Source organism: Falco naumanni, chromosome 7 (genome assembly GCF_017639655.2).
Source record: "Falco naumanni isolate bFalNau1 chromosome 7, bFalNau1.pat, whole genome shotgun sequence".
NCBI lineage: Eukaryota > Metazoa > Chordata > Aves > Falconiformes > Falconidae > Falco > Falco naumanni.
In genome coordinates this window covers 36,337,218-36,363,430 of record NC_054060.1, presented here as the reverse complement: position 1 = coordinate 36,363,430, position 26,213 = coordinate 36,337,218, and the positions used below count along the sequence as shown (strand labels likewise).

At 54.5% G+C, this 26,213-nt stretch overlaps 1 protein-coding gene across 1 annotated transcript; it reads left to right on the top strand.

The window, feature by feature from the left end:
- The first annotated feature begins 3,818 nt into the window (after nt 1–3,818).
- AMN (amnion associated transmembrane protein) lies at nt 3,819–26,213 on the top strand. Its single transcript, XM_040602443.1, has 12 exons — nt 3,819–3,943; nt 6,157–6,275; nt 6,384–6,428; nt 16,213–16,300; nt 17,810–18,045; nt 19,612–19,749; nt 19,831–19,939; nt 21,002–21,084; nt 22,062–22,248; nt 22,975–23,149; nt 25,522–25,624; nt 25,894–26,213. The coding sequence occupies exons 1-12, from the start codon at nt 3,901–3,903 to the stop codon at nt 26,002–26,004; spliced, it is 1,437 nt and encodes a 478-aa protein (XP_040458377.1). The 5' UTR covers nt 3,819–3,900; the 3' UTR covers nt 26,005–26,213.

Genomic DNA, 26,213 nt, shown 5'->3' with positions numbered 1-26,213 from the left:
CAATGTGCGTTGTGGCAGCATCGCTGTGCTTGTTAGAGGCAGGAGTTGTTTGCAGGCAAATGGACACTCGATGGTTGCTTTGCGCCAACACAGGCGCTCCCGCAGAGGAGATTGTTTGGATCAGCCCTGGCTGCTAGAAATGGCATCTGTCTCTGTGCACCCTGCGCCCTCAGCCAGTGGGAACGTGGCTGAGCCCTGAGCCGGTCCCCAGCCATTGCCCCTTTAGCAGGTGTCCTGGGGGTAGGTAGTGGTGTAAGTGGCATTCAGTCCTCCGGTGATAAAAAGAAATCTTACCTAAGTGCAGGGGCTGGATGAAGTGGGCTGGTTAAAGTGTCTGGCTGGGAGCGGGCTCAGGACCTGAGATGCGGGCTTGGTGCAGCTCTGTAGCTGCTGCCTGCGGCCATCCTCGGCAGAAAGCCCTCTTGCTCCGGCTCCGGACCACAAGGCAAGCGGCTTCTAGATAGCTCTGAGATCAAGTGCGATCCCCTCCGGCCACTTCTCCTGCCTTGCTGCTCCTGGGGGACGTGACTGTGCAGCTGCTGGATGCCCGTAAGCGCTGGGCGAGTTCCTTTTGCTGAATTGGCGTGGAGCCCTGGGGGAGGTTGGGCTCCATGGGCTGATGGAGTATTCAGCTTGGGCTCCCCACCAGCCCTGCCGTGGAGCTGTGCCTCTCCTGGCAGCTCCTCTGCTACCAGGGATCAGCCGTGGCAGTATAGATTGTGCTGTTGCATCTGAGATTAACATCGTTTTAGACAAAATGAAATCTCATGCAGGATTTTACCCTGCTCCCTCTGATCGCTGCTAGGGGCTGCCTGCTTTGAGGGCAGCCGTGAGATGTTACAGCTGGAGGGGCTGCCACCTGACAGGGCGCTTCTCCACAGTTATTTAGGATTAGCTTCATGTCCAAACCTTCGGCAGTGCCAACGAGCCCAGTAAACACCGTGTGCCTGGGCACAGCCTGGCCGGTCAGCGCGCCCTGGAAGCAGCCTCCTGCCCCTGCAGCAGGGTGGATTTGGCACCACCGGGTTTGCAGGCGGCTGGTTTCAGCAAGCCTCTGCCCACTCCCGTCTGTTTGAGGCTGTGGGGCAGAATACAGTTATGGCAGAATAATTTTTCCATGTGCTTAATGACTTTCTGGGGACGGTGCTACTGCTGCTTGGTTGTTTGGAGGGCGGCAGGGAGCGTGTGTGTGTTGGGGGTGATCAGCCACCTTGGGGACTGGTGCTCACAAACGTCACCGCTTCATGCTCAGCACTTTCTAGCTGCAAAGCACTGGGGCTGGGGGCTTGCACTGGAGAAATCCCTTGTTTTGTGGGCTACAACTGTTCTAAGTGGTAAGAAGAGACACAGTTGTACAAGAGGGTAATTCAGAGAGGTGCTGGGTGTCCCTCATGGGCTTAGGAGGTGGCTTTGCTGGCTGGCTAAGGGGAACGGTGTTTCTGGCTTTGCTACCGGTTTATAACTCCGTGCTGGGAAGGTCAAGCATCCGCTGTGCACTGTTTTCCCCCTCTGCGTCAGCGATGTGCTCACCCTCCCAGGGGTATTGCGGCAGCCAGCACAGGGGGAGCAGAAGGGCGGGCTGGTGGCAAGGAGTATAACATGCTGATCTCTGCACTCAGGCAGCTGCTTTCGTTTCTGGGGACTGATTTCTGCTTCCTTTTGTCTTTGTTTCTCTTTTTCTGTAACACCTGATCCAAACCTCACTCCCATCCAGCCTGGTCCTGGGGCACAGCAGCATCTTGGGGCAGTAGCAGGGGCAAAAGCTGGGTTGGGAAGGAGCATGCTCTGGCCCCGGGGAGAGACCCACAGCCCAGGCTGGTTAATTCTGTCACCTCAGTCCTAGCAGCAACACTGCAGTGGGCAGCTGTCCCCAGTAACAGGTTTTGCTGGGATTTCTGTAATTGCTCTGCTCTGTCCTACCCCAACACTAGAGCAGGGGGAGTGGGGACTGTCCATCCACAGCCAGGATTTCACAGGCTTTTTGATGAATACAGGATAGGTTGGGTATTTTAGGCCCTTATCTGCTTGTCAGATGAATCCTGGCACGCTAAAAATCAGGCAAGTATCAGCTTCGGTGGGACCAGAGCTGCTGAGCAGCTGAAACGAGCAGCACTGAAAAGCAGCAGCTGCCGGGTACAAAAAGTAAAAATGAAGGTGTGAAGCACCCCCACCCCCACCAAAATACCAGGTTTCAGGGGCCATCGCATTTCTCTCTGCACAGGGTCCTGTGAGCTGTTTCTTCCCTCCTCCCCACCTCAGCCGAGGGATGCTGAGGCCACAGACAAGCATGCATGCTGCCCTCTGCACACTGCCGTCCTTTTTCCAAGCTATTATTCCTGAGTATCCATGATGTATATTCACACACACACATATTAAACACAGGACATCTCACTGCAGCCAGCATTCACCCCAAGAGTCCCCTGGGAGAGATTTGTGAGTGGTAATGAGAGCGCAGGAGCCTTTCACCTCGAGGACATCTCTTGGCATTCAGCTCCCTGTGCAGAAAGTGCTGACTGCATTTTCGCTGATACCCAGGCTGAGAGCTGCTGCTCAGGAGCTTTTTCTCTTGGCAATTCATGGGCCACGCTTGTGACACCGGTAGGGACAGAGCTCCAGGCAGGGGGACCTCCATGTGCCTTTCTTTGCAGGGCACAGCGCATCGCCTGGGGCTGCGCTGGGGCACCCTGGGGCAGGAGCCCTGCTGCTCTTCTCACTCCTGTGCTTGCAGCAGAGGTGGGAAATGGCACGAAATGGGTTAAAGTTTTGGAAGACAAAGATTTTACCTAGTAGTGATGGGTCCCTGGTCCCCACTCTCTGCCGGTCTGCCCAGCTGGAAGCTGGGAAGCAGTGGGAACATGAAGGGTGGGACGGGGATGACCTGTTACCCCTCCTGCACTCTCAAATCCTCGCTGGTGTCAGGTCAGAGTTTCTTGCGGTTTGTGACCCCTCCACGGGTGTCTCTTCCAAGCATTTCTCCAGTCTCCTCCTGGGCTCCTGTAAACCCATGCATTCACAAACCCTCTGCCCTTCCCCTGCCTTGTACCAGTGTCAGCTAAAGGGTCCGTGCTGGAGGGGTGCTGAGCCTCCCAGCTCTCCTCAGGGCACAGGCCTCTTGTCACTATCCCCATGCTGTCCCCTTCCCAGGATGGTATTGCTTTCCTCCCATCCTTTTCTGCTCCGCCCACCTTTTGCACCCTTGTAAAGATGGGGGCCTGGACCTGCACACGGCATCAGTCCACGCTGGGACAGAAGAGGTGGATGGTATTGTTCCTCCCCTCCCACAGCCATGTGCACTGGTGCCACCACCAGCTGCCCCTTTCGAACCCCGGCAGCCTCAACAAAAGCAGCGTGGGGCTGCGCTGGCGCTGCCGCGGCGTGTGCCGGGTAATGAGTAAATCAGCTGGTGGCCAAAGTACAATTACAAGTCATCGCTGGGAGCTGCTCTCTTCCAAGTGAGCTAATTGGAAATACATTGAGGCCATTATTAGTAATTACAAGGTAGCTGGCGTTCTGCAGGGGAGAGCGGGGTGGGACGTGCATGCAGCCTGTTTGTGCTCACCACCCTTTGGCAGGACCCGGATGGGTGAAGGGAACGTGGGTGGCAAGGTCCGGCAAGCCAAGCTGGGGGGACCACCGCCCTCACCTCCCCACCTCCTTCCCCAGCAGCTATCCCAGGGATGCCGAGGAGGGGGGAGCTTTGGGAAGGAGCTGAGAGCAAACCAGCTTCTGGAGCTAAGGGAGGGTCTGGATAGTGCTGGGGGAAACCTGCCTCCCGTACTGGTTTACGCTCTTCTCCCTACAACCTCCTCCAGGCTGAGCCCATCACGTGCTGCCAGGAAGAGGGTCCAAGGTCCAGCTGGGCAGGGGCTGCAGAGGCGAGGGCTGGCAGCCTGCTGCAAAATGAAGCACCTGTTCCTCCTCCTCGGTGTCCTGCAGCTCCTCGGTGAGTATGCCCAGGGCTTGGCTGCCATGGTGAGCAGGGGTGACCGCTGGATGACTTCCCCATTTTGGGTGTGCCTTTGGCAATCCTGTTTTGGAGCAGAGCTGCAGGATCTGTCACTTAAAGTGTCTCTGTAATGCAAATAGGAAAAGGCGTTTCTAACTGGACGGAGGGAAAGCAGGGGAATGAGGCTGGGATTACCGTATGGCGTCCACTGCACCTCCGCAGCTTGGGTTTTCCTGCTCTTATTTGAAGCCAGCAGCTCTGCACTGCAGGACACACTCTGTTGAATATGCATGTAGCTTTGATGTTCAAGGACTGCGCTTCCCTGGAGACAAGGCTGATTAAATAGCACGCTGATATTTCCAGGGCTGTGGAGGGTGCAGGAATGCATCAGCACAGTGGTATGGGGGAACAGGCTTGGCAAGTGGAGATGAACCTCTGTGGCCCCAGAGCTCTGGGCCAGAGGAGATGGAGATGCTGCTGCCGACGGAGCCATCTCTTCGGTGTGGTGTGGCATGAGCTTGCTCGACACAACTTGCAAGTTGCGTCAAATATCTTTGCAGCTGCGGGCGTATGAGGTGTGTGTGCAATGGGGCTGGCTGCACCTTTCTGCTGAAGCTTTAACCTCTGATCCCGGACTTCCCGGGATAGGAGGGACACAAGTCGACCGCAGCAGGGACAGAACAACTTGCAGTTGCCATCTGGGGGGCTTTTCCTTTCTCAAGCTCTTTTCAGCTCCAAGCCAGCAACGCATTTGTGCCCACAACACTGCAGGCAGCTGTCTGGGTCCTGTTCTTATCACTGTTGCAGTCTTTTTCCCTCCCAGGGAGTTTTAAAGTGGATATGGGGCAGGGAGCGTTTGCTCTGAGGGCTCCTTCACGCAGCAGAAAGTGGTGGCGGCAGCCTGGCGTGGGGCTGGGAGAGCCCCCTGCACCTTGCACCCAGGCTTCAGCCCCCATTCCTACATCAGGATTTTCATTCTGGTTAAAAATACTTAATTTTCTCTTTACCTGGACATGGCTACGTACCGCAATGGTCTCAGCAGAGCCCCTGGCCGAGTCAGACAGTGTGACTTGTGCTCTGAGGCCATCCTTGTGTGCTGATAAAGCCTCTGCAGAGTCTGTTTAGCACAACTGGTCACATCCCTCCCATCACATGGACTAGCAGGGCCCAGGTTTCTTGCAGTGCACCTCCCTCCGTCAGCCAGAGTCATTCAGACATGCCTGTCTCCCCAGGCTGGGCTGGGGGGTCCCCACGCCCCCTCCTGTCCCCTCTTCACCCAACCTCCAGCACCCAAGTCCCACCCCACCATCCTGGTCCCCTCCACCACTGGCTTGCTATGAATTTTGTAGTTTGTGGGGTTTTCCTCTAAAGAAAAGAACACCTATATTAACAGCAAACGTTTTTTTCTTTTTTCTTTTTTTTCTGCCCTCTTTTCTGTCTCATAACTCACCTGCCCAAAGCCATTTTAATTTTGGCTGCTGGAGATTCCTCTCCGGCTGAATGTGCATCCCCAGCCAAGCCCGGGTGATGTCAGGCTGGGAGGCGTGTGGCTCCGCAATGCTCATGCAAACACAGTGGGACAGAGTGGAAACCCACCTCTGCCACAGCCTGTGGGGACAGGACCGCCACTGTCCCAGCCAACCCCGTGGGGAAGACCTCTATTTCCCAACCTGCCAGTGCCTCAAGCTGCAGGACACCATCGAATCCTCTCCCTCCAGCCCCAGGCACATGAAACCAGCCCATAGTTTTTGCTACACGTCCCATAGGAAATGCCTTTTTTCCTCTTGCCTTGTCCTCACAGTCCTGCCTGCTCTGCATGCCTGCTCTGTATCTACTGGAAACACCAAGGCTGAGAGATCTCTGCACATTTAATTAGTCCGAGTGCCAACACAACCCTCTGCATTGAACACTTAGGTACCGCGGTGGTGCCTATTGTCTTGCAGGACTTTCCTGCCTCTTCTCTGCCTGCCAAGTATTTGCCCCTTACTCCTCTTCCTACCTGGGTGGGTAAAAACCATCTCTCAGCCAAAAAATACCCCTGTGCAGAGGAAAGCTGTGACTGCTCAACTGGAAACACGTAGGGGCTGCTCTTTTGGTGGAAAAATCCCCAAACCTGGCCTAAAAAAAGGTAAACCATCCTATAACACATCCTGGAGATGGCTCCCAGTGCCTCCATGGATTTGTTTTCATGGTTTTCCTGCTCCTCCCAGCTGCCACTGCCGCCGTGTACAAGCAGTGGATCCCCAACACCAATTTTGAAACCGCCTCCAACTGGGATAAAGGCAGAGCCCCCTGTGCCGGCGATGTGGTTCGTTTTGAGGAGAATAAGGTACCGAACTTTTTTATTTTATTTCTTTTTTGCAAAACCTCATTGGGCATCGGAAGAGCCCTTTACCTGCCGGGGAAACATATGCTTTTACTTTTGCTTTTTTTACAGGTGGTCTCGGTCTTCATCAGCTCTCCCCACGCGCTGACGGACATGGTAAGGCGGCGTGCAGAGGTGCCGGGTGGGTGGGCGAGGGCAGGGCTGGTGCTGGAGCACTGCCAGCTGGGTGGCACGGCCCCATCCACCTCTGCAGGGACTTTGACAGTTTCCTCCATGGTCCAGCCAGACGGAGGACACCTTGGCTGGGGCAAGGGACTAGAGTCACGGCAGGCTGGGTCTCTCTGTACCATGGAGCTAAAAAGCCTGTTTCTGGGATTATTTTTTTTCATTACGGGAGATGGGGGACAGCACCCCAAAACTCACTTTCATTGGGAAGAAATGAAATTTTTCTCCCCAAAGGAAGGATAAAACCTCCTCCACGGGACTGAGAGACTTTGATGGTAGTTTGCTGACAAGCACCAACCCATGGCATTGCTGATGCAGACCAGGCACTAGCCCCAGGCAGAGACTAACTAAAGCTGACATCAAAATATCTTGAAATGAAAACAAACCGTTCTGGGAAATCCCAAAATGTTGCTCAAGAAATTTTTCTTTCAAGTGCCGTAGAGTTATATAGTTTTCTGCAATGTTATTAGCCTGGTTGTGACAGGATGGACACAGCACACTACTGAAATGCATGTGTTGAGTGAGGTGAGGCTGGGGAGCCTTGCCTCAGAGGGGTTCCTCGGCAGCCCAGCGTCCCCCCAAAAGAGGAGCCCTGCCCAGAGCAGGCTGACAGGCAGCCATGAAATTGTGGGGTCTTGATCCCCATGGTTTGAAGAGTCAAATTTAACAGGGAGGAATAAAAGCGAAAAACACCAGGATGGCCCAAAATGGGCTGGATCCCATTTGAAAAATCTCCTCCCCTGGACAGGGCAAGCTCGCAGCTGAGTTTCCCCTCGGTTTTAGGGCAGCTTTGCTCTTTCATAGGCTGTTGAATTCGAACAAGCACTTGAAATTTGTGGTGTAATTTGTTCAGGTTGTCTACGCCACTAATAGTTTTGATGCTTTAATAACACCATGCACCACATTTAATTCCTCTACAAATATTTGGAGGAGTTACTTTATTTATATGGCATTTAAAATACGAATTTTGAAGGAAAGAATGTACTGGGGAAATACGTTCAAATATAATATAATAAATGATGTGGAATTTACCCAGAGAAGAAAAGAGCGAAATATCACTCCAGTAGATTTTATTTTACTTACAGATGAATGTATAATATTTCTAAAGTACTTTCATCAGGGGCCTGCAAAGTGCGTAATTGCAGAGCAGCGTTATTCATTATGGTGCGAGCCTTTCACCGCCAAGCTGAAGAGCTGAGCTGAGCCAGGGAACCCGTGGCCGTGCCGACCACGTGCTGGCTGCTCAGGGGGGTCTTTCCCGCACATCCCCTGAGTGATGGGGCCAGGGTGCCAGAGTGGCCCCCAGCTCATCCCGATCAAAGGATCCAGCAGTCCTCGTGGGAGACCCCAGGGACTCGCTGCTGCCCTGGGGTTTCTCCGGGATCCTGGTGCTGGTAAGTGGCTGCGTAGGCTCCAGGGTTACAGTGAGTATGACAGTCCCACCACTCTGCAGGAGAGGAAGGCTGGGGGGGCCACAAGGGAATAAATCGTGGCAGCAGCACGGGCTGTGAGAGCGCAGCAGGGCTCCCCTCCAGCCAGGGGCTAGCCCTGCTGCTGCACAGACTGCGCCACTTGTAAGCAGCCAAGCTCGTCCTAGGCCATAACCCGTCCTGCAGCCCATACCTTCTGAGTGTCACCGCCCCACAGGTTGGCAACGAACTGTCCCAGCAAGTTTCCTAGTGCGGTCGTCAAAAATTCTTTTTAATTTCAGCTCAGCCGCTTCCCTCCTGTGTACTGCTGTGCTCCATTGTCACCAGGTGATACAAAGACTGCCAAGGTTAGGGATGAAAAAGAATTCAAGCCCGGCACCTGAGCCGGTTTGCCACTTGTGGGGATGGCATGAAATTTGGCAACCAGCTGGTTAGAAAATGAATTGGTGGTGAGGCTTTTTGCAGAGAGGCTGGGCTGCACCTGTTCAGCTGCTGGCCGTGCCGCACTGGAGCATTAATCACTTAAATCAGCAGGAATACATTAAGCTTTAGAGTCGCCATGGAGATGCTATACAGACTTTGGCCAAAAAAAAAAAGGAGAACATTGCTTGCCATAGTAGTGCAGGAGGAATTTCACAGCCAGGGAAGGGGCTGGGTTCTCATTGACTTTCATGAGGACAGTGCCTGCTGCAGTGGGTGCAGGGAGGGGATGCTTGGTGCCAGTGCCCCGCCGGTGGAGGAGCAGCATAAGACCTTCCATCCCAGCTCCCCAGCTGAGTGGAGCAAGCCCTGAGGTGCTGGGCGTCCTCGTGTGCCACCATCAGCCCCCACCCAAGACATTTATGTTACAGGAAACACTTCTGTACGGTGATCCCTCTAGCTCCCCTCCCCATCCATCCCATGTAGGCACCATCCAAGTGCTGGGAGCTGCTTTCCTGGGAGGAGCCTGGGGCTGTTGGGGCATGCGGGGCATGCAGCCTGCCTCCCTGCTCCAGGGAAAGCCAGTTGTCACCCACCTCAGTGGTTATTTGATCTGGAGTTTTGTGTGGATCCTTAGTTCAGCCACACACTAAATCCAAATCCAGCTCAAGTGTAAGTGACTTTGAAGCACAACTGTTGGGATTAAGCTGGATTTTGTATGGTATTTAGCTGCCTAAGGATGCAGATCAGTATTTAGCCGGCTTTCATAGGCACCTGGGAGTAAAGCCCCCAAAATGATGGAGGTGCTCGGAGTGGCTGTGTCTGACACGGGTGCTCCAGGGCAAGGAAGGCTTTGGCTTTGCTTGTCTCCCTGCTGCAGAGAAGGGCTCCTCTGAGGGCGTTGGACCCTCTGGCTATGGCTCTGCTTCCAAAGGGAGCCGGGCCAGGGCATGCTGCAACTGCAAGCCCAGCATCTGCCCCGATAACAACCAGCCCTGGTACAGTTTGTGCCTGAGCCAGCCAGCACTGCAGCGCAGCTCAGGGATGGATGATGCTGCTTGCTATTTTTGGGGTGGCAGGAGTCAGGTTTTAGCCACGTGGGCAGAAGTAGCCTCGTTCAACCCCCATGGTGCCAGGGTCAGGGCACTGCCCGGGGTTATTCAGTAGCACTGACGTCACCTTTCCAGCTCTGCCCCATCACCAAGCCCTGCCACGGTGGTGAGAGCTGCCTGTACTTCCTCCCTGCCCATCCCATGAGGGACCACAAAGTCTGGGTGAGGGTCGGGAGCGTGTGAGCACTGGTGTCTAACTGGTGACGCCTTGCCCAGCCTTATATTTTTAGCTGCTTAATTGCGAGAGCAGAATGTACTCGGCTTTGCTGCAGGATGCTCCTGCTCGGTTCCTGGCAGAGATTGATCTTGAAATGCCAATTGCTCTCCAGGGGCGCCGGCTCTAATGAATTGCCACAGTCTGTGCTCGTCCCAGGCACCAGCACTCCCTCCGCTCTGCTCCCCAAAAGGCAGGGTAACGAGATACCCAGGAAAAGGATTATTTTTCCTTCTTCTGAGATGAAGGTAAAAATTTTCACAGGAGTGCGTGTGTGAGTGCCAGCACATAATTACAAGCCCCGGTCCTGCCAGTTTTTCTCCAGCAGTGTTCCTGCTGAAGGTTTGCCCTAGGAAAGGAGTGCAGTAAGGCAGCCTTTTACAGGCGCCTCCCCGAGTTTATTTGCTCCTCGCAGGCTAGCTTCCAGCAGAAGGACTTACTAAAACCTGTGATGAGTGGAGCAGCTTTTCTGCATCCTGGGCTGGAGTGGATGCTGGGGCAGGTCTGGCTGGGTGGCTGCTCTGTGGACTGCCTGCTGGCCCTTGCTGGGGAGGATGGCTCCCCTGCCCACAGCTCAAGCCGCCTTCCAGCTCTTTCTCACCTTGCCTGTGGAGGGAGGTTCAGGAAAATGAGCTGAACTAACCTGAAGTAGGTTTGGCAAATGGCTTTAAGCCTCTGCGTGCCTTCTGCATCTGTAAGTCAGGTGTCTTGGGCTGGTTTACCTTAATGCACTCCCCGATGGTGTCCTCCTGTCTCCCTGGGACACCTGATGGCTGCACCCTGCTGGAGCCTGGTTGGCTCCACATCTGGAAGTGTGCACTGGGGTGCTCCAGTCAAATTCATGGCCTTTTTGAGTCCATTGCTTTCTTTACCCCCTCATGGCTTTCATTGGGCTCCGCAGGGTGGTTTGGCAAGGGGAGTGATGGCCAGTACCTGTGTGGGATGGCCAGGAGCTGCACCTTTGTGGGGACAGGCAGGAGCGTGATGTTTTGGAAGCCCAGTGCGCCAGGCCACCCACGTGCCAGGGGACGTGGTGGCAAGGTCAGCTTGGGCAGGTGATGTAGGGAGCCCTAACCCCAAAATGCAGCGTAAAACATGACAAGCAGACACGGCGGGGAACCGGCTCCTGTATTAATGAGAGCGTGGCCATGCCGCTGCCAAAGGACCCTGCCTTACGGGAGGGGGAGGCAGGGATGCAGGCATGGGAGGGCAGCCAAGTGCCTCGTTAGCTCGCAGGGGACGATGCTGAAATGATGATGTCCTGCCAGCCCACCGCTCCTTTGCCTGTGCCCCTGCCTGCTCTGGGGGGATGAAAGCAGAGGGGTGAGTTATTGCTAGGAGCGGAGGAGGGCTGGTGGGCATCTTCTGCCTGCTGCTGAGCAGTCCAGCAGAGAGAAGCACTAGCTTCTGTGTCCTGTACCAGCCTGCTTGAGCGTGGATTTCACGAGGATAAAAAAATGTGGGTTTTGCCTGGTTTCCTTGGGATTCTAAAGCCCCACTCCTCATGGGAGCATGTGGCTGGGCAGGGAGCTCTTTGGGCAGCAAGGTCCTAGTCCAGTAGCAGGTTGCCCTTCCCGGTTCACCCAGAGGTCTCAAGGGGGCTGCAGGTCATCCTGCCTTGCTGGCCCCTCTCATGGAGGACCTGGAACAGCCAGTGCAGGATCAGGGGCCGTGGTGGGGGCAGGCTAGAGCTGGCGGCAGGCTGGGGGTGTGGGGTGGCACGTGCAGCCGGGGCGAAGGATGCTGGCCTGAGGCTGCAGGTGGGAGCTTCGCCTGGGCAGCGGATGAGTGAACCCCTGCTAACGAGCCCAAGGAACCCTGTGGCGAGCAAGCCCCTGGCAATGCTCCAGAGCCATCAAAGGGATTCACCTGCAGATGACTCTGGCACCATGCCTTTCTGGAGCCTTCAGCCAGCCGCTGGCTCCCACCCAAGCACCCACACATCCAGCTGTGCTCAGACCCCCTGGCACCAATGGGCGTTGGGAAAACCCCCACTATTCCCACCCATGGGCAGCAGCAGGCAGGGGCTGCCTGCTGCCATCTACGGGCTGCTGCTGCCCCAGGAAAGCAGGACTGGAGGAGATGATACAGAAAAAATTTTACTTGTGCATTAATTCCTGTGGTGGGTTACAGGACTCTGTGTTGGAGAAATAATCCCCTCGCATCCTACCCTGGCGATGTTTTTTGATGGAGTGCCACCAGCACCAGCCCCAAAGCTGGTCCCAGGCTGGGTACCAGGTGATGGGAAGTATCCAGGAGCCATGTGCAGCCCTGATGGCTGACGACCTGCTCACTGGTGCACCCATGGGCACAGCGCTGCAGAGCCCAGTGTGCCCAGGCAGTCTCAGCATTGCGTGATGGGGATGGTGGCACTTCTCACCTGACCAAGGAATTCAAATGTGTTGATGCTGCAAATTAAAACAAGGCTGGGGGAAGACCTGGCTGCGATCATGACCATCACTCACCCAGGTTCAAAGCAGAAGTGCTGCATTTTTTCCTGCGCTGGTGATGGTGACATGCCAGTCACACTGCTGCTGTCAGTCATCTCAGCCTGATGCTTGTGAATTGAGGAGGGTCGGGATGTGCCAGAGGCTGGTTCAAAGCCACCCACTTCAAAAGCTGCCTTTCGGGCCTTTCAGAGGTTAGTTTCATTTTCATTTATGTGCTGGGGCAGCAGGATTTCTTCTCAGTGGTCCAACACTGTGGTTACAAATGTGGTCACTCTGGGCTGAGAGCCACATGGGGGTTTTCCTCTTTTTTTTTTTTTTTTTTTTTTTTTCCCTGACTTTGATGAGAAATATGATGATTGTGTTCCAGTTGTCACTACACTTGATAAGGATGACCGAGGAGGTAAGTCATTTACCAGTATCAGGGGCAGAAAATGACTAGTGGGACTCTAAGCTCGCTGTATTAATGGCCCTGGAGTACAGGCTGGCAGGAGCAAGGGAAAGCAGATGAAACTGCCTGCTTTTTGGCTCTGGTCCTTTGGTACATGTCATTGCTCAGTTCAAAATGTACTTGGAAAGCAGCCCAGCCTATATGCAATTTCTATACTAAACTCCCAAATGCAGAAAGCCACTGCCCAAGCAGTGTCCATTTATCCCCTGCAGTGAGCTGAGATGCTTAACTTATGTTAGGAAAAAAGAAATGGCAAATTGTTTACAAACTAAGATCGCCTAGATGACAGAGCCACTTCTGAAATGCTCCCCAGTGGTGTGCATCTTGGGGGGCGCTGGTGGTGGATGGGCAGCACCTCTGCCTCGGTGGACAAGGAGCTGTATCTGCAGGGACCAGCTTCAGAAATTCCTGCTACAAAGCAGAAGTACAGGGCTCTTCTTGCACGTCATGTTTGCGGAGGTGAGGTGGCTCCATCCCCCAGCTTGCATTGTCTTGTGTTGCATTTTAATCCCAGGGCTGGTGCTGACGATGTTTGGGCAGTCCCAGAGTGTGGAGTCAGCAGCTGGGACAGCCTGTGTGCCGTGGGACTCTCGTTTCCCTGCCACACTCACACTCACACTCACGTGGACAGCTTCCTCTGGGCTTGGGGGGGAAGTCCAGCCAGCCCGGGCTTCTGGCCTCGGTGGTGGAGGGGGATCTCCAGTGGTAGCTGGAGAAGCTTCATTTCCGCAGAGAGCCCAGCGTCTCCAGAGCCCTGCACAGGCGCTGCAGGCATGGGACAGATTTAGCGTCAACATTTCCTCTTGTGTCTTTCCGTGGGCAGGATTGGTGCTGTGCACTGCTGACCTGCGCCTGCTCTGCACCCCATCCAGTCCCCGCTCACCTGGGCCCTTGCAGGCACGGGAGGATGCGACCTTGGTTGGTCACTGAACCAGTATTTGTGCGTCTGTGTGCACTCGCGTGTGTATCTAACCAAGCAAGCCCGCCTTATCTCTGCTCTTGCCACACTGAACTCAGCTGCACCAGGTGCATCCTTACGAGGTTTTCCTTGCTTTACTTTGTGCGTTCTGTGCACACAGTGCTCTTGCATTGCTCCCTGGAGCAGCACGAGTGTTGCAGCTTACAAATCTAGGCACATACTTGTCTAAGCGTTGTCTCTGTGGTGTTTTTCTAGCCCCTAGTTACTTTGTGAAGACCTGAATGGCCAGCCCCCTGGACAGGAAAGCTCATTGTGTCCTGCACGGACACCACAGGGTGTTTGGGAAGCTCTGACCCACAGCTATAGTCAAGGCGTTTGGTAACTACAGGGAAAAGAACTGTCAGGCAGGCAGAGATGAGAGCAGGGACTTCCCGACCCTGGGCACTTGATCTAGCCACAGCACTCACAAACACCAGCTTCTGCAGCCTGGGAAAGCAAGCAGAGGCCAGCCAGCCATGGCCTTGCTGTCACCCATCCTTGTCACCAGCAGCTGCTGTCTGATTTTTCTTCTTCCACCCAAAGGTCCCGGCAGCTAAGGGCCTGAGTGCCCCCAGGTGACTGATGTGAAGAGCTGGTGCCCTGTGCTGGTGGAATGATCTATCGTGTCCCATCCATGAGCAGCTCAGCTGCACCCCAGCAGCCAGCTGGCCACCCTTGCTGCTTAGCCCCGTCATGCACAGCAGGCTGCAGGGTGGCGACCTGCAAACTGGGCAAGAGGCAGCACTGAGGGGGCTCCGGCCTGAAGTGGCCCAGGGGGGTTGGGAGAAGGGACTTGGTTGACAGTGCTGCTGGCACCTGCCCTGGGCACAGACATTAGCTGATGGCTCTGAAGTGTTCTACCACCTGTTCCTGCATGGGCTCACAGGAAAACAAGCCAGGGAACCTCTGAAGTGAAGCATCTTGTGAAAGAAGCTGCTAGCATAGACCTTGCTCAGCTCAAAGCAGGCCAAGTCCTGAGCATCAAAATGTCACTAGACATGGCTTTTGCATCTGTGGCTGAAGGACATGTTGCTGTTCTTATCCTGGCAGATCTTTCAGCCTCTTTCAGTGCTTTGGTATTGGAAAAATTGGCTTTATTCAAGGGTAGTAGAAATTCAGAGAACTTGATGGCATGGTCTCCAGTTAGGCATGACACACGCTACCGTCTCATGGAGCAGTGTCCATAGGCAAAGGCTTCTTCCTGGCCGGTGGGGAGACTCCATACCCTTGGGGCAGACGTTGCCCAGACATCAGCTATTTATCTTGTCATCCCCTCTTGTCCAGCCCGACGTACAGCGTTGCTTGGTCTGAAGCAGGTGGTGCCCAGGAGCATGGCAGGGCTCTTCTGAGTGGCAGCTGCCCTCTGCTCTGCACCCTGGCTTCTCACAGTTCCTGAACCAAGAGGAAAAGCTGGGCTATGGCCTTCAAACCACCGCACCACCAAGGCACTAAGCTTCTAAGCAGTTGTCTACACCGTGGGGGTGAGGAGCTTTTAACCATGTGTTCCCCCCTGCCTCGAGGTGGTCCCTCTGTGGGACAGCATCCTCAGGCGAGACTGCGCCAATAACAGAGCTATCGCAGCCACCCGCAGCAGTCATTCTCGCTTCCCCTAACCTACATGCATATTTAAAGATCAGTTAAGTAGATGAAACCTTAAAATCCCATCTAACATGCTTCTGCCTGAGCACAGGACCCAGTGCATCAGCACAACGCAGTCCTGGGGGGCTTCTGGCTGCTGTCTGGGGAGTGATGCTAAAGCCCTGGATAGACCAAGTCACAGCAGAAGGGAGCCTTGAACATCACTCACTCCTTGACGTGTGAAAGTACTGGGGGAAAACCTGATTTTCTCTCTGGCAATTTCTCAGTAAAATGAGACGGCTGGGCTGAAGAACCCGTGCGCTGTGAACCCGTCGGCTGACAGTGGTTTGGCAAGGCCTGTCCCGGAGCTGGCGGTGCCGGCTGGTGATCTGGGTGGCCACAGCTCCTTGCCGAAAGGGTTCCCCATGGCAAAGCTGCACCTGCTGAGGTTTGTCCTTGTGCCCCCAAGCAGAAGGCTGCCCGGGCTGAAACCAGGGAATTGTGGTGACCCTGATGACCTGCTGGCGATGTCCTGCCCAACAGGAGGAGGGTGTAGCTGTGGCAAGCTGTGCCAAATGCCACTTTGTGCTTTCTTTAGCTCACACTGAGCATGAACCCACTATCTGACACCTCACCAAGCATTGCTTGGGCCCCTGGGTTATTTTTTTTTTGTAGGGCAAGTGCAGCCCCCGGAGGTGAGAACCCATTAAGTCAGGGGACCTCTGGTCAGGTTTTTCATGGCATACCAATGTACGAAGCCATTTCTGAGCCGCTGAGAGCGTGTGCAAGAGGAGGAAAGAGCTGTCAAAAGAGCTTATTTTGCTTTCCCTTGTTCTTGCTTCCCTGCATGCTTCATGCCTTTCTGCGTGACTGGAAGGCAATGTTAAACTACCTCTCCCCATCGCAGTGTCCCCATCTGTAAAAACAGGAGCCGATATTTGCCGATTTAATGTGGGGCACGGCAAGGGTGACTCCTAATGACTTTAAAGTGCCTCAGAGACAGCAAGTGTAATAGGCAGCCTAATAATTAGCACTGTTATTTGAATACAAGCCTGAGTGGCTGGCAACAGGACTGCACAGTAATACTCTGAATCCCTTCATCTAGTACCTGCCCCTGAATGGAGAATTGGTGCTGGCATCTGGTGCAGGATTCGCAGCTTTCGATGGCAGCTGGGATCCAGGCTGTGACTCAGGTATTTTGTGCCCAGATCAGTCACCTCATCAGTCCACGATTAATCATGCAAATTCAGCCCAAACACTTCTACAAAGGTCTTTGCTGGCCCACCTCAAAGTGAATCACTCCTTTTTTAATACCTACCTTTTCTTTGATGACCTCCCTCACATCAGATCTTTTTTTTCCTGCTAGATCACCTGTCTTCTAAAAAAATAATTACAGCAGGGAAACCTTTGAAGTTGTAGCAGAGAGGCAAATATTGTTTGTATTTTACCCTGCCTATTAAGCACATAGCCACATCAAAGCCCTCATTTACTTTGCCATGGTATTTCTAAAGAAAACTGGTTAGGAGTTACACACCGGTGAGCTGAACCGCAGCCATCGCAGCGAGCTGGCCCTTGGCTCCGTGTGTACAGGCATTTCAGCACGAGCGCATCCTTCTCTCCCCTCTTAGCCTCCAGCCCAGGTTTGCTGTGACTGAGACAGCAGGTTTGTACCATCAGTGCCTGTTATTAGTCTGACAGCTGTTTGCTAGGGAGGTGCATTTGGGGCATTAAGCTACCTGATGCTTTCAGTGGCAAGTAACTTTTTAGTTCAACTGCAAAAAAGGAAGAGTCCAAGCGGAATGCCTTTGCCTGCACTCTGACTAGCAAAAGAACAGAGAAAAAAAGAGAAAAAGTCCAAATGGGTCTGTCCAGAGGGAGGACTGTAGCATCAGACTCTCTGGAGCCACCCTGAAATCCTTCATCCCTACCTTTTTTATGGTTTGGGACTGTTTGCACCCCATCAGGGATGCTCTGGCAGCTGCACTTTGTACTGGGCTGACCACGTGCTGCTCCCCTGAAATTAACTGGCATTTCTGGGGCAACTTACACAAATGGATTTTTTTAAGCATGATTTTAAAACAAATGCAAATAATTCAGTCAATAAACTGAATCAGTAAAGGTTCAGCTGTTGGAGAGGGGTAAAAAGGGAGCAGGGCACTGCATGATGATACTGTGACCAGCTGGGAAATGGTTAATGGTTAAGTCATTAGTGGTTAAATGGGGCACCAAAACAACTGGTTTTGGGGTTACCTGTGGTGGGGAACAGGACCAGTCGTGTTTCTGCAGGCCTGCCAGGCTGCTTGGAAAATGGGACATGAATTAACATACCCATTTTTATCTGGTTTAGCTATTATTCAGCATTTGGGCAGCTGTTTTCCTCCCTAATCATAAAGGTGCGCTTTAAAGAAGCAGAGGGCAATATGCCCTGGGGGATCCGGGGACAGAGACCTGCAGCCAGAAGTGGGGTCCAGGCTGAGCTGAGGTCCCAGCCCCGAGCGCTGGAAATCTCTGCTGAGCTCGGGGAGGTGCCCGCAACAGCTGCCTGGGAGGGTGATGCCGGGGCCAGCCCTTCGCTCCCTGCCTGCAGGGTGAGCTCCTTTGCTTCAGGCCAAGCGACGCCTGGTTTCACCAACCCTGATGCACCTACTGGGGCTGCAGATTTGAGTCCGGGTCATGCTCAACCTTTTCTGCTGCTTTTCCAGGTGCAACAGTGAGTTTTGCCGATGCCGAGCACCGCGCATGGTTTGACCCCACACTGTGGCAGGCTGTGTCCCCCCGCGGGGAGCTGGAGCCAAGCGGGAGCATCTTTTCAGTGGATGAGGAACGAGTCCCGTGCAGCTACGATGATGTTATCTTCCAGCCCGAAACCTCCTTCCGGGTAAACGTTGACTCATCACGGCGAGTGATTCATGTCCGCAGCCTCTCTCTCATGGGCCAGGTAACATGGGGATGATGAGAAACCAGCTTGACACCTCCTTGCCAGGGCCCCAAAGTAGGTCAGGAGAGGAAGGACCAGCCAGGGATGGAGGAGCTGTGCTGCACGGGGAGGTGGGGCATTCCCACGGTGCTGCAGCTTCAGGGGCTGCTGCTGCTGTGGATGGGCTCGAGGATTTTTTTCCTCTACCGTTTTGTTATCGCCTCCCTCCCTGCAGTGTGGGAGCACAGGTCATCTCACTATTCACATTGAAAAAAATAACGGTCAACGTGCATGGGTCAAACCACCAGAACATGACATCTTCTCTGGCATCCAGGGGCTGCCCCCTTCCCAGGCACGTGTCCACAGCTGCACAGCTGAGGGCCCCTCTGGGGACACCTCCCTGTCACCCCAACCCTAACATGGGCTGTGGCCCGGCAATCGTCTCCCAGCTTTGCTTCGGTACTGTTCTCTAATTGATTGGAGGGATAATTATAGAAACGCTGGCAGTCTTCTGTGCTTCAGCCTAGGAATCAGGCACACGCCGAGCCCCATCCCTTGCTGGTCGGAGGAGTGAAAGATCACAGGCATCACAGCAGCAAACACAGGCTCCTTCCAGGAGTGGGAGATGCGGCAGTCATTTCATAACTTATTTATTATTTCTACACTGCACTGCCTGGGATCTGTCATTTTGGGGGCAGGCATTAGGTAACTGCTTTTTGAACAATAAACTCAGCCAGTGTCCAGGCAGGTGCAGGCAATTCTAGACAAGGCAGCACCTCGATGGAGCTCACCATGGGCACATGTAGCCCCAGGGATACAGAGGTGAATGTTCTTGGGTGCTTGGAGTGATGCTGTTCCTGCTGATGCCTTGGGACTACCCCACGGCACAGCATCCCCCCCAGATCTGCGCCCCACCCCCGTCCCCGGGACTGCAGCTGGCTATGCACTGGGGCAGAAGCTGCTGCGGAGCAATGAAAGGAGAAGGTGCTTGTTGGTTTCCTAAAAACTGAGCTTATAAGCTACATTGGGCCTTTGGAGCCAGCCCACTCCTTGCTTTGCTGGGGGGTATTTTCAGCCCAGGGCATGAGAAATCCTCCTGTTGTGCCAGGGCATGGAGAAGCCTCCTGTGGAAGACAGCAGGTGAGGGAATTGCCAGCAGCTTGGCAGGATGAGGCTGGTCCGTCCAGCTCAGCCTTTGCTAATGCCAAGCCCACTGAAACGCTTCCCAGATGGAAGGAAAACACCTCAGATCCAGCCCCTTCCTCCCAGTAATTAAAAGCTGATAACTTGAATTCTCTGGGCCAGCAGGAAGAGTGAAAGCAAGAAGAAAAAAGTGCCCAGCCATCTCATGACTTATTTATAGTCCTTTTTGTTTGTTTGTTTTTTAAATTAGAAAGGGTTTTTCTGTTGGCCCTGTGGAAAAGCCCGGGTGGGTGTACTGGCAGAATTTTCCTGCTGCGATGGGGCTGCCCTAAGGTGGCCATCAGCCACGGCACTGGGCACCAAGGCGGCAAGGCCAGATGCCTGGGGACAGCGCTGGGACGTGGCTGGGGATACTCACCCGCTTTGTTGCTCTTTTCCATGCAGGAGTTCAGCAGCCCGGAGGCCTGGGCTGGGTACCTGCGGGGTCCCTCCGCCCCGCTGCATTTTCACGGCAATGGTACTCTCCAAGTGACAGGCACCGGCTGTCCTGACAAGTCTGGCTGTGCCTGCGGGAACGCCCCGGTGAGTCCTCCCGTTGCAGTTTGGGGGGGTGCCACTGCAGTTTGAGGGATGAGTGACTGATGCTGCCCTGCTCTCCTTTAGGATGGCCACCGCATCTGTGCGGCCCTGCTTGGGGTGTCAGGGAGGCAGTGCCCAGCGCCGGCGTGCCAGAGCCCTTTGCAGCCCCTTGGCCACTGCTGCAGGGTCTGTGGTGAGTGGGGGGCACAGCCCTATTCCTCCTACCTGCCACGTCAGCTGTCCCAGCCCCCTGCCCCTGGCTCCACATGGGAAGGCTTGGTGCGGGGCATGCTGCTTGCTGTGGGATGGCGGTTTGCTGTATCACTGTTCCCATGGGTCCCATCAGCGTGTCCCACCTGCATCCCCTGTGCCACCCTCCTGGGGCATCTCTCTGGAGCATCAGCCTGGCTTTTGCAAGCCTGTTCTGAGCTGCAGCCCTTTGTCCCTGCCTCTGGTTTATCCTGTCAGGATGTCACAGCTCATCAAGTTAATAGGGCTCTGCTGAGTTTTTGCAGTGGAAAATGCACCTGTTTCACCGTACTGTCAGCTTCCCAACAGCAAGTTTGTTTCATTTCATTTAAAATAAAACCATGCAGATTGACAGTGTTCCCTCTGCAATGGGCACTTCTCCATTAATCTATCTGGAAGGTTGCTAAGGGGAATTTTTCACACGCAATTGTACCTAGGTATTTGGTATATCATACCAAATTCATTAAAATGCCACCATGCATTTCTCTGACAGGTTTCTAAAAGCAGAGCCCTTTATAGCCTTTAGGAGAATTTCATCATTTCAACAAATGCTTACTTGCATTTTTTCCAAGGCAAATATTGGACTCGGTGACTGCAGTACAGTGGTATGGGGAGCGAAGGTGTCCCCTCCTCTCTGTCTTACCCCCCAAGCCAGAGTAGTGTTGCTGAAGTGCAGCCTTGCAGCCCCAAAGCCAGTTCGATGCAGAGCTTCCGGGAGGGATGTGTGGGAGAAAGATTTCCAGGGAAAGCTTCTCTCCAGAACATGGTGGTAACCAAAAGCCTTTCATCAAACCCAGTTGATAAAAAGACTGTTGAGGGAGGGAGAGGTTTCCTGGGGCAGCGCTGCTTGGGCAGGGCTGTGGAGCCATCTCTCCTGAGCCCAGCCAGACCAGTTGCATGCTGGAGAGTCCCCAGTGCCTTTCACGGCAGTCGGAGCTGTGCTGCCGCAGCAGCTCTCTGCCTGGGCTCAGTGACAATGTCGTGTCTGTCTCTTTTCGGGCTGCAGGAGCCACTGTTAACCTGGATTTCACTCCCGATTTTGACCTGCAGAAGTACCGGGACAGAGTGGTCCAAGCCTTGCTGAGCCAGGTACGTCACCCTGCCAGACTGGAAGGGGCTAACGGAGCCACAAGCCACCGGCCACATCTGCCGGTGACTTGATGCTGGTGGGGCTGTCTAGTAGGGCACTCAGTGCCAGCACTGCGGGAGGTTCAGCCTCACCCCCCCCCCCACCCCGCAGGGCTCACCCCCCACATTTGGCCTCTTGGATGTGCCAGCTTGCCATGGGGGCTGGTGCAGTGTCCCTTGTGCCCCACCACAGCCACGCTGCCCCTCTCACCATAGGGCAGGGACAGCTGCCGACATGCAGATGGGGAAGGATGCAGGGGGACTTGCTAGAAACCCTGGTCTAGAAAACGCAGGAGGCCAGGTCTAGATAACGTGGGAGGTCAGGCCATGCACCTGGGGTCATGCAAACCTGCTGCAGGGGATGCTGTGGCCTCTGGGAGATAGCTCCCAACGCTGGGCTGCTTTTTCATTCCCCAGTAGGCAAGCACTGGGTGGGAACCCGCACTGGTCAGCGTGCAGATGCACACTCTGCCAAGCATCACTCCACGCTACTGCTTGTCAGACACAGCATGACATCCCTTCTCCTGGCTGGGAGCTGCCAGAGGAGGAGGTGTGCTCTGAGTTACACTGGAAGGATCGATATCAGGGTATTGCTCCATTGATCCTGAGCTGAAAGCCTGCTGCCTGCCCTCCTTACAGCTGCACATGTCTTAATACAGCGTTTAATGGGTGTGCTACATGAAACTGCTTTCTTGGCACGCTCACCTCCGTGGGGGATGCTGCATGCCAGGTGCTGGTCACAGGTTGGAAAGCAGAGGGGATATGAACCTCTCATCTGGGAAACGCAAACACAACGGCGCTGAGGTAACAGTGACGGGGCTAGCATGAAGATTTATAGGTGGGCCTTACTGGTGCATCCATAATGGCTGTCTATAAAGGTGACTAATTTCTGCCTACCACTCTCGTGGGCTTTATGCATCTCCTTGTGTTTTGAAAAGCCCAAGTATGCTGGCGTGCAGATGGCCATATCCAAGGTGCACAAAGAGCAGACCTTCCTGGGAGTCATACCTCGAGGTTCCGTTCCTCTCATCCAAATTGTGCTGATTGATAATGGAACAGGAGCACAGATGGGCACCACTGCAGAGCAACTGGCAGCAGACATCGTGGAGGACACAGCACAGCACGGTAATAGTGCCGTCCTCCCCGGCAGGTCCCCCGCAGGCTCACATAAACCCCCTGCTGTCTGGAGCTCCTTGTCCCCTGCCAGCAGCCCACGTGTCCAGCTGGGCTTTAAATGTCTCCAGGAACGGAGACTCCACTAACAGCTCCAGGCAGCCTGTCCTTGCGATTGACCACTGCTGCAGTAAAGCAGTTTCTCCTTACACCTAAATGGAATTTACCATATTTCAGGTTGTGCCCATTGCCTCTTGCGCTGTCACTGGGCACTGCTGAGAAGAGCCTGGCTCAGCACTCCAGCTCTGTCTTGCCGGGGCAGAGCAGAGGGGAAGGGTCACCTCTCTTGACCTGCTGGCAACCCTCCTCATCCTGCAGCCCGGGATACCATTGTCCTTCTGTGCCATATCTGGCCATGGTCAGCTTGGTGCCCTCCAGGACCCCTGGGTCCCTCTCTGCAGAGCTGCTTTCCAGCCAGAGCGCTGCACGTGCAGGCAGCCACGAAAGCTGGCAGATGCTGATGAGCACGTAGATCACAGCCAGGGGACATGGTGGTTGTTGTGTACGTAGCAGGCTCACATGGGCTTGTCCCAGTTGAGTCAACCCCCTGTCCCCAGGGAAGGGTGATGAAGCAGGTGAGCAGTGCCAGACTCAGCTGCAGGCTCCCTCTGCCTGGTCTGTGGGGGGATGTGTCGCCCTGTCCAGTTCTCACCCCTATTTCTTCCTGCTCTTCCCCAGGTGAAACACTGGGCATTTCAAGTGCCAAACTGGAGGTGGCCACTGGCAGCACTTTCAGCGGGCAAGTGGGGAGCCATGCCTTGAGCAGGATCACAGCAGGGATGGTCTCGGGGCTGCTCTTCTGTCTGCTGTTCCTTGGGGGCATGTTCTTTCTCAACAGAAAGGGAAAGCTAAGGTAGGTGTGGGGTTTCTGCTGGCAGCATATTGCCAGGCTTCTGCTTTGGGCCATCTGTCACCCCAGGCTGTCCTTCCAGCTATCCTGGTGGCACAGGGGCATGTGGTACTGCCCAGATCTCCCACAGTGGTGGCCATGGCCAGGCAGTCTGCTATATTCAACATTACTGGTTCATAGAAGCATAGAATGGTTTGGGTTGGAAGGGACCTTTGAAGGTCTGTGGGCACTGTGGGCAGGGACACCTTCCACTAGCCCAGGTTGCTCAAAGCACCATCCAACCTGGCCTTGAGCGCTTCCAGGGATGAGGGATCACAGCTTCTCTGAGCAACCTGTTCCAGTGTCTCACCACCCTGATACTAAAGAATTTCTTACTTACATCTTCTCTCGGTCTACCCTCTTCTAGTTTGAAACCATCGCCCTTGTTGTTCCTCATGGTTTATTGGAGGTGAGGTAGCTGAAAGGCACTTCTGTACCCTTGGGCTGATACTTCAGTCTCCTCCATGACTGGGAGGATTTGCTTCTTGGCATGGTGCAGCATGCCCTGGAGGAGCAGGGCTGCTGCAGCTCGGCTGGAACTCTGCACAGCCTGCACGTGCTGCCTGGTGGCATCTCCTGTCGCTTGTACCCATCAGTTTGCAGCCCTGCCAGGGGGTGGAGGACTGAAACTGCCAGTTGCTAAATAGAAATGCATCAAAATAATGCAAAACAGTCTTTCCTCAGCTTTGTAGCCATGAAAGGGAGTGTGAGCATCCAAAAGCAAATGCAGCTTCTGGTGCATTAGTTGCTCATGCTGCATGGAGAGCGGTGTGCATGTCCCAAGGGAGGGATGGCAGGGCACATGGCCTGACTGCATCACAGCTGTAAGCTGGTCAGAACCGCCTCTTCTCCATCACCTTTTCTCCTTGCAGCTTGGAGACGGGCTCTGGTGGTGAATAGGGCATCCCAGCAGTGCCCACAGCAGGTGCTTGGGGCACCCACTTCTGCTCCTCGCTCATGCACCCACCTTCATGTGGAGGACTTTGCAGGGTTTAGTGGCAGACCTTTTTGTGCGTGAGGCCATCCTCTGAGCCGCTATGGCTTGTCTTACCTCCCTGAACATGGGTGAGTGGGTTTAGACCCTATGCATTTTATAACCACGGGGGTGGGAATTGCTCACATTGCATGTGCGAAGTGCACTGATGTCTGCCAGGGGATGATGAGCTCACCAGTGCTCGGGTTGGACATGTCGCAGGCTCATAAGTCAGGTTGTTTCTTCCCTCCTGGTTCCTCCAATGGGGTTTTCTCACTGCGCAGCAGCAGCCGTGGCCAGGAATGCTTGTCCTGCCGCTCAGCACGTGCTGACATGACATTTCCTAGCAATAAACCCGCGCCTTCATTTAATTTCTAAATAAAGCTCCCAGTTCCATAATTGCTACTTGATGATTTATCTTCCACTGACACTTCTTTGGATGCTGGACAGGCCTTTGAAACCAGCTCCGTCAGCAGCAGGAGGGAAATTCATGAATCTACAGGAGACAGGGATGAACCTGAGCTCAGGCTACGTCCCCAGCCGACCTGCTCCTGCTGCGCGTCCCTGGGTGACTGTCCCCGGCTGTCCCCGGCAGGGCCCTTTTGGGCGGTGCTGCAGAGCATCGTGAAGGCATCTGATACCAGTAGGGATGCTGCAAATTGGGCAGGAGGTGCTGGGAGCCTGCAGAGCATGCCTCCACACAGCAAAGCTGTCCTGACCACCAGTGAATTTAGCTTGTTTCCACCAAAAAGGGCCTGGCACAGCCTCCCTGCGGGTAGACAGCTCCTCCGGCTGTGTGCGCAGAGCCTGAAGGCACAGGGTTTAAATATCCATGGGCTCCCAGGACCTGCGGTGTCCCGTGCGAGCCCACTGCTTAAGCCCACCCGCACCAGGTGCCTGCTGCAGGGAACGATGTTTGGTGACTGGGACCCTTAGGATAAGAGTAATGAATACAATAATAAAAGGAGTGATGATGATTAAGAGGATAAAACGATAACATAAAAATAATGTTAAAAGTGATTAGTGTTTGTTGAGATTGCAGTGGGAACTGGTGTCAGCTCCGCGGCAATTCATTTTAGGCCACAGGGGGAGAGTGATGGCTCCAAAGCAAAGCCTGCGCTAGGGTTGTCTGCATCTGACAAACAATTCCCTCCAGGATGCAGGTCCCAGACATCCAGGCTTAATGTTTTTTGCTGGATATGGCAGCTTTTCCCTGGGAAAGGGTACAAACATCCCATTTCAAAGACAGCCTGATATTTGCCCCCCAGTTTTCCCATCCACCTCTTGAAAACGCAGGGTTTTGACCAGGGTAGCTGCTGGGATGTGGGGGATGTGGGTGGGTGATGCCCAGGTCTCTCCTCAGGTTGCCTGCCCTGCACCTCCACCGGCCCTGGGACAGAGCAGAGGACCCGGCGTCCCCTGCACCAGCAAGTGACAAGGGCTTTGACAACCCCATGTTTGACGTGGTGAGTTACCATTTCCCCAGGACACAGGGCTGGGGGCAGGGGGTGGTGGGGGCCCAGCCAGAGCCCACTCCAGTGCCAGTGGGGGGGCAATGCACGGTGCAATGCATCTGGCAGGGTTCCTCCTTTCCCCAGGCCAGGAGAGATCTGTGGGACGGTCCCGTCGTCCTGCAGGTCACCAGCTGTAGGGACTCAGTGCTTGGGTGGGTTTTGCCAAGGGTTTGGCTTCTTTCCTTGCCCATCAGTTGCCTTTCCTTCTCTCGGTGCTGCAGGAGCCACCAGTCACTGACCCTGGAGAGGAGATACCGCAGGAGATGGCTCCCAAAGACCACCAGGTCTTCTACCTCAACCCTCTGTACAATGCAAGCGAGACAGAGGCCTGATTCTGGGGGCAGCCACCACCTCCCCGGGGACACCATCGCCTCTCCAGCCCTCACAGTCCCTCACATCACTCCTGGTGGGATCTAAACCACAGGCAGATCCCAACTGAATAAAAGTGTCTGCATGATGAAGGAAATGACAGCAAACCTTCGCCATTAGGGATCAGCCACACAGGCACGGCCTCTCTGGTGTTGCTTCTGGGTTTTAAACG

What these genes read in the sequence shown, in the direction of transcription:
- AMN (XM_040602443.1), top strand. Translation starts at nt 3,901, where the DNA reads ATGAAGCACCTGTTCCTCCTCCTCGGTGTCCTGCAGCTCCTCG. An exon ending in GGATCCAGGCTGTGACTCAG is followed by an intron (nt 16,301 to 17,809) that starts GTATTTTGTGCC and finishes CTGCTTTTCCAG; the next exon opens with GTGCAACAGTGAGTTTTGCC. An exon ending in GGAGGACACAGCACAGCACG is followed by an intron (nt 22,249 to 22,974) that starts GTAATAGTGCCG and finishes GCTCTTCCCCAG; the next exon opens with GTGAAACACTGGGCATTTCA.